General features: G+C 35.2%; 1 protein-coding gene across 6 annotated transcripts; it reads left to right on the top strand.

Annotated features, from left to right (window-relative positions):
- Positions 1-459: 459 nt before the first annotated feature.
- On the top strand, positions 460-4142 carry LOC127119843 (probable methyltransferase PMT21). Of its 6 annotated transcripts, none has more exons than XM_051050182.1 (8): positions 460-625; positions 1282-1583; positions 1667-1815; positions 1909-2104; positions 2235-2445; positions 2574-3246; positions 3337-3414; positions 3564-4142. In XM_051050182.1, the coding sequence occupies exons 2-8, from the start codon at positions 1314-1316 to the stop codon at positions 3784-3786; spliced, it is 1800 nt and encodes a 599-aa protein (XP_050906139.1). In that variant the 5' UTR covers positions 460-625; positions 1282-1313; the 3' UTR covers positions 3787-4142. The 6 variants fall into 6 exon arrangements, with proteins under 6 accessions (XP_050906139.1, XP_050906141.1, XP_050906142.1 ...); XM_051050184.1 differs by having other exon boundaries at positions 557-803; XM_051050185.1 differs by lacking the exon at positions 460-625 and adding an exon at positions 1007-1052.
- The last annotated feature ends 3130 nt before the right edge of the window (positions 4143-7272 follow it).

Here is a 7272-nt window from a genome sequence, read left to right as displayed (position 1 = left end):
AAATATTATTATGAAAATCATTTGAAGAAAGATAAATTTTTAAATAAGTCTCATTTTATTTTTATAAATTAGTTTCACGTAGCAAATAAGAATAATTTTACCTAAAACATTTAGATTAGATGATACATAATCTCTTTTAATTTAATCAGAAATTTTGATTTTGAATCCAATCATTGAACATGAAGTAATATTAGAATTTTACTATTCATGGATTAATCTTGGTAAATATTTGCAGAATATATCCAATTTTTAAATAATATTTTTTTATTGGAGCAAGTCTTTTGAATTCAACTCATTTAAATTTTTACCTAATTTGTTTATTTTTCATTTATAATTCTATTTAGAAGACAATAAATTAAAAATGAAAATATTAGGAAATTTAGAATTTTGGTCATGTGTGTAAATAAAAAATTACTATTATTGATAATGTAAAAAATGAAGAGAAGGAAAGTGGAAGGAAGTTGAAGATAGAACAAAAAGACAGGACAGCGAGGCACATGGCGACCAAAAATAGTTATATAAATCCTTCTACAACCTCACACACAAATCTCACTTTTTTTCTTCATTTTCAACCTTCCTCCTTCTTCTCCATTCATTCACAACATAACAACAGTACATAACAACAGTACGTAACCCCTTTCCATGCACTTTCTCTCTTCTACTTCTCACTCTCCTCCCAGATCTATCTCTATTCACTCTCATTTCTTGTTCTTCCTTCTACTATCCATTTCTTGCTATAGTACTTCTGAATTCTGAACATAACACAGTAGATCGAAAAATAAAAATCATGATAGAAACTTTTCGTACGTGTCAAGAAATCTTCATAATTACTCCTTTTCTTTTTTTGTATGAGAATATTGTACAACTATATCGTGAGATCCAGCGTTTCATTATGCTTTTTTTCAATTTTTTGAGTCAGTGATGGGAGCATGTAACTGGGGCCCAATGGCCCAATGTCATGTGAACATCATTAAAGCAATTGCGACATTACATAACATAACATGTCAAAAGTAGCTGGTTTTTGAAATTCTTGAATTCTCATTATGTCGGTAGTTAGTACTAATAGAATCAGATTTCATTTAATTAATAATGCTCGCTGTTTTATTAATCATTCATTTTTCTTACTTTCCTATATTTGGATCTACCATTGGAATATCTGTTATGTTATGTGTGTTCTTGTTCTTGTTCTTGTTACTTTTGTCACTGGTTTGATCTGAATAGTCATTATGAATTTATGATAGTCTTATGCTGAAGTTTTGTTGTTCTTTTTTTTTTCTGCAGATAGATAGTTAGTGGAATAAGAATCTAGGATCATGAAGCATAAAGATGGAAAACTGATTAACCAGCCTAATAAGAATCGATCTCTGACCGCCGCGATAACTGTCATTGTCTTGTGTGGTTTATCATTCTACCTAGGTGGAATTTTTAAATCTGCAGAGAGTGATGGTGTTGGTGTTATCAGTGCCATTCAGAAAACACTTGATTCTTCGCAGCAATCCTCGGGTACTTTGCAAATTAAGCCCTTCAATTTCCCCGAATGCGGCAGTGATTATCAAGACTACACTCCTTGCACAGATCCAAAGGTATTCAGATTTAATACTAATAGAAACCTCTTCAAATTTCATTCTTGTGTGGATTGAGTTTTGAGCATGGATGGTTTTTGTAGAGATGGAGAAAGTATGGTACCTATAGGCTTACGTTGTTGGAACGACATTGCCCGCCGATTTTCGAGAGGAAAGAATGCTTGGTTCCTCCTCCAGATGGTTACAAGCCTCCAATCAGATGGCCTAAGAGTAGAGATGAATGTTGGTACAGGTATGTTATGTTACACTATGTGAGTTATGAGTTGAAATTGTTCAAAGTTTGGATTGATTTTAAGCTATTGTTGTCTATATGAATAAATGACAGGAATGTGCCATATGATTGGATTAACAAGCAAAAGTCTAATCAGCATTGGTTGAAAAAGGAAGGGGAGAAATTTCTCTTTCCTGGTGGAGGTACTATGTTCCCTAATGGTGTTGGTGAATATGTTGATTTAATGCAAGATCTGATCCCTGGAATTAAAGATGGTTCTGTTAGAACTGCAATTGATACTGGTTGTGGGGTGAGTTTTATCTTTCTTTTAAACATTTATTACACTATGTAGTACAAAGGCGTGTCTGTGTGTCTGGTGTCGTGTCTGGTGTCTGTGTCTGGCAACGACTCATGTAGATATATTCAATCACTTATGTTAGGTTGCTAGCTGGGGCGGTGACTTGTTGGATCGCGGCGTTCTAACGATTTCTCTTGCGCCGAGAGATAACCATGAAGCTCAGGTTCAATTTGCTCTGGAGCGTGGTATCCCGGCAATTCTTGGTGTCATCTCTACTCAAAGACTTCCTTTCTCATCAAACTCATTTGATATGGCTCATTGCTCTAGATGCCTTATCCCATGGACCGAATTTGGTAATTCTTCAACTGATTTGTCTAAGTTATAAGTTATTTTCATAAACTATCTTGTTTAGTGCTGATTTAAGTTTGGTTGAAATTTCTCTTCATTAACCGATGGGGATATTCATATCTGTTGCTTTTAGGTGGAATTTATCTATTTGAGATTCACCGAATCCTTCGTCCGGGAGGATTTTGGGTTCTGTCCGGCCCACCAGTTAACTACGAGCGAAGGTGGCGCGGATGGAATACAACAGTGGAAGAGCAAAGAACAGACTATGAGAAGCTACAAGATTTGCTCACATCAATGTGCTTCAAATTATACAACAAAAAGGACGACATTGCTGTATGGCAAAAGGCCCCGGATAACAGTTGCTACGACAAGCTCCCTAGAGAGACCTATCCTCCAAAATGTGACGACAGTTTCGAACCAGATTCAGCATGGTACACTCCCCTTCGCGCTTGCTTCGTTGTTCCAGAAGATAAGTACAAGAACTCAGGCCTCACGCACATGTCGAAATGGCCTCAAAGGTTGAATGCTGCACCTGAAAGGCTTTCAGTTGTTCATGGTTCTAGCGCTAGTACTTTCAATCATGATAACAGTAAGTGGAAAAAGCGAATTTCGCATTACAAGACACTGTTGCCTGATCTTGGAACAGAAAGTATCAGAAATGTGATGGATATGAATACAGCTTATGGAGGTTTTGCTGCTTCTTTGATTAATGATCCCTTGTGGGTTATGAATGTTGTTTCATCTTATGGTCCTAATACACTCCCCGTAGTTTTCGATCGTGGTCTTATCGGTACCTACCATGACTGGTATGTTTAAAACTTTACATATGAACTTGCATAAAATTTCTGTCCTTTTTTTTTAGTATTTTGATCATATATCATGTTTTGTGCTATTAGGTGTGAAGCTTTTTCAACATATCCTAGAACCTATGACCTACTTCATGCTGATGGACTCTTCACTGCAGAAAGTCACAGGTGAACAAATATGCACTCAATCTTTGACAGCTTAATTAATCACTTCTTGAATCGTTTAATTAAGTTGTTTATCCATACGGTCTGAATGAGTTTTTTGAAGCACACGCATATTACGAGACTACTCTAACAATTGGTTATTACATATGCAGATGTGAAATGAAGTTTATGATGTTGGAAATGGACCGAATTTTACGACCTGGCGGGCGCGTGATAATCCGAGAGGCTAGTTACTTTGCTGACGCGGTTGCGACAATTGGAAAAGGTATGAGATGGATATGTCACAAAGAAAACACTGAGTATGATGCTGAGAAAGAGAAGATAGTGATATGCCAGAAAAAGCTATGGCAGCCATCGAACTCAGGATCAAGATGACAAACTCATGAGCCTGTGCAGGGATGAGAGAGGGAAAGACTATCTCGAAATCGAAATTCCAGAAGTAGAGAAACAAAGGGAAACGAATTCGAGTCACTCTTAACAGAAAAGATTGACTGATTCTATCATATAATATACAGGCCAAGAATCAATCAAGTTCCAAGTTTATGAAATGAAGAAACTAGTAACTCAATAATTCTGGTTTTGTTAAGATATACAGAAAATTTTCTTATAGATTATATATTCTTTGTTATATTGTATCATGTGTACCAATGTTGTTTATCTATTTTTTGTTGTTGTGTAATATTCAACTTCCAAGTGAAATATTATTCATGTGAAGAAATTAAAGTGTTAAACCACATAGAAGAAAACATTTGAATGAAGGAAATTTTTGGTGAGAAAGACTAACTATTGGAAACAATTTGTTAGGAAGTCGTAAACAGAAGAGTAGAAAGAGAACAAAAGAAACATAAATAGACAAAGTGAGGAATATGAGAGCTTTATTGATTGTGATTAATGGAGTGCAACAAAAGGGGAAAGGTAAATTCCTAGTTTTTCTTTTACTAGAGTTAGACTCTACTATAGGAAGCTAGATTTTCATATTCATTGTAATTCCTCTAATCAGCAAAATACCTCTCAATCTCATAAATAACTTTTATGTTGTGGAAATCGTTACTTGCTCTCCTAATTCCTTACACCTCAGTCACGCATTACATGTAACTTATGATTTTCTATCTTGCCGTTTCTAGAATACACTTTCTAGATTTTAGGCCCACTTGACTCCTGCTAGATTAATTGCTCTTATGGACCAGTCTCATTTGTATGGGTCTTAAAAAGAGAATTTCTATGCCAACTTAGATTTTTTAATGCATCACGTGAATTTTCACAAATATCTTTTGATTTTGAATAATGTATTTTCGGATGCATCTCAACACACATTCAATACAAGTTATTTTAAGTTACATTTTTTTTAGTTTACTTTATTCTGGAGATGCATCTTTGAAATGATTCAGTAATTACATCTCTGAAGAGACACATCAATATTAGAATCAACAAAGAAATATTTTTTCAAAATAAAATTGGCATTCATAACATAAAATAAATATTATAATGATGATTTCAACCTAAACTACAATATTACATTTCAATATTCTGGTGAACGTTTGCACATCTTCAGAATATCTTCGACCGAGCTTTGTAGCGTCGCTTCCAATTCGAGGGGAACTTTTGTTTCGAAACGTAACGTATTCCACATAGCCCTAACATCTGTTTGTGTCTTGAGCTCAAATTTGCTGAACTTAATCTTCCCTCCGTTGTTAATTGGCAATGAACGGTACTCGAGCTTCACAATCCTTCGTTTGTTCTTCGTAAGGTAGGAGATAGTGGATTTCGTCTTTGATATCTTCGAGGGAGGTGAAATCGGTGAGCCTAAACGTTCGTCCGGGTGTAGCGCCGGACCAATGGATGTATATTTGTGACATTTGAGATATTTTCAAGACGAGTTCAAAAAATATCTCTAAGACTAACTCCATAATCGTACATTCGGTATCTAGACACGTAATTGTTATCATCCAACAATTTCAAGAGTTGTTGCATCTCAGTTTTATCCCCCCCTAAGCACCTTGTTAGTGAGGTACATAATACTATGCACTTGCTTGATATTTGATATATTTTCGGGTCTTTTTCGTTTCAATGTCGCAAGTATATTTTTCTGTTGAACAAGATTCAAGGTCATGTCAGCAACACATTCCTTCTCTTCCGACTTGAGCCGACAGACACTAGGATGGCTGGATAATTTTAAACACAAATCATGGTTACGCAAACCACATATCACATTAAATCTCCAATTTTTGTTTGCCAACATGTAACCACGAACCTTAAATGGATGATCACATTTTCTTATACCGATGTCGTCTCTTTTAAATTCCAGAGAGGAGTTCTATATTTCCTACTTCTTTCGCAAATCATTGTCACAAAAGCGCATCTTCTATCCGAACCATTATCGGACCTTCCGATAACCACACCAAATTCAAGTTTAGAGACCTCCATACGAATCCATTGAAGCATTTGATCACGAGATTCAAACTCTTGCTTGTTCTTAAAATCGTTGCCAACATCTATCATATTCACAACAACACCTTGAACATTCATAGAACAACCACACCTTGGACATTCGGAGAAACAACTTGTTTTGAGAAAATATCGGGGTGCACCATATCTAATGAAAACAATTAAAACCATAACAGAACATAAGCGCTACTACTGTTGCAGAATAACTTAAAAAATGAATACAAATAAATTTTGGAAATGCATCTCCGGACAAGTTCATATACGTTATGGAGATACATTTATGGACATGACGTAGCTTTTTTAGTAAAAATTAAAGATTAATGTGAGAAATGCAGAGGAAAAAGAAGAATCTTTACCTGTAATTCTATCTTCTTTTGCTCCCTGTGATGTTATGAACCAAAATGATGGGGATTTGGAGTGAAAAAATGGATTGAGAATGATGGGGATTTGGAGTGAAAAAATGGATTGAGAATGAAGGGTTTTTAGGGTGAAGAGTTTGGTTGAAAACAAATTATGTCAGTAATTGTTGTGTGATCATGCAACTGATTCTTTTATCATATATTTCCGGAGATGCATCTCCGGAAATATCTAACATGCAAAGGTGATGTAAATTTCAAATTTCCGCTCATAATTCTGGAGATACATCTCCGGAATATCTACTGAACTATTAAATAATTAAGGTCTTTCTTAAAATATTCTGGAGATGCATCTCCAGAATGAAAATTACCCAACATATAGGGTGCCTCTCGGAATGATCTTACTTGAGTGTGTAAGAGGTGTGTCCGGAGATGCATCTCCGGAAATGGGGGACATTTATGGAAATTTACGTGGTGCAGTAGAAAGATCTAGGATGCTTTAAGAAATTCTCCTTAAAAAATACATCGCCCTTTCGATTATAGCATTCGAGACTATCAGACAACTATTTCTCTTTATGTTAATTTTCAATGACCTTTTTAATAATGACATGGGGAATACTCGGTGGACTCTGGATCCTTCCAGTAGGTTCAGCTTGTACGCAATTACTCTCATTCTATCAATAATTAGGTAAGACCATATATATTGTCATGCTAATTTAACATTAATTCTAGAGACCATTGACTACTGCATGTATGGTCTAACTTTAACAAATACTTTTCAGGTTAGCCACATGAAATTCATGACACAACACTAAATGACATTAGCGACGTGAATATCACAATGCAACATTAAAATTATCGGTCCGCTTGCACCTCAATCAACCAACTTTTCCCACTTTTTTTTTTTTAAAATATTTTGAAAATTAATTAGCAACGTGATTTACACGCCGCGATAACATTTTTTTAAAATTCTTCGCGTGTAAAAAACTGATGTTCATTATTTTAATATTTTATTTATGTTTGCCTGTATATTACGGGTAGAAAATGGGTTGTGGTCCTT

Source organism: Lathyrus oleraceus, chromosome 2, assembly GCF_024323335.1.
Source record: "Lathyrus oleraceus cultivar Zhongwan6 chromosome 2, CAAS_Psat_ZW6_1.0, whole genome shotgun sequence".
NCBI classification, from domain to species: domain Eukaryota; kingdom Viridiplantae; phylum Streptophyta; class Magnoliopsida; order Fabales; family Fabaceae; genus Lathyrus; species Lathyrus oleraceus.
The sequence above is the reverse complement of the archived record's forward strand: the minus strand, read 5'-3'. Positions and strand labels throughout refer to the sequence as shown.

Coding starts and splice junctions, on each gene's coding strand:
- LOC127119843 (XM_051050182.1), top strand. CDS start 1,314: ATGAAGCATAAAGATGGAAAACTGATTAACCAGCCTAATAAGAATCGA. Junction 1,584..1,666: donor CTCCTTGCACAGATCCAAAG/GTATTCAGATTT, acceptor TGGTTTTTGTAG/AGATGGAGAAAGTATGGTAC. Junction 2,105..2,234: donor CAATTGATACTGGTTGTGGG/GTGAGTTTTATC, acceptor CACTTATGTTAG/GTTGCTAGCTGGGGCGGTGA.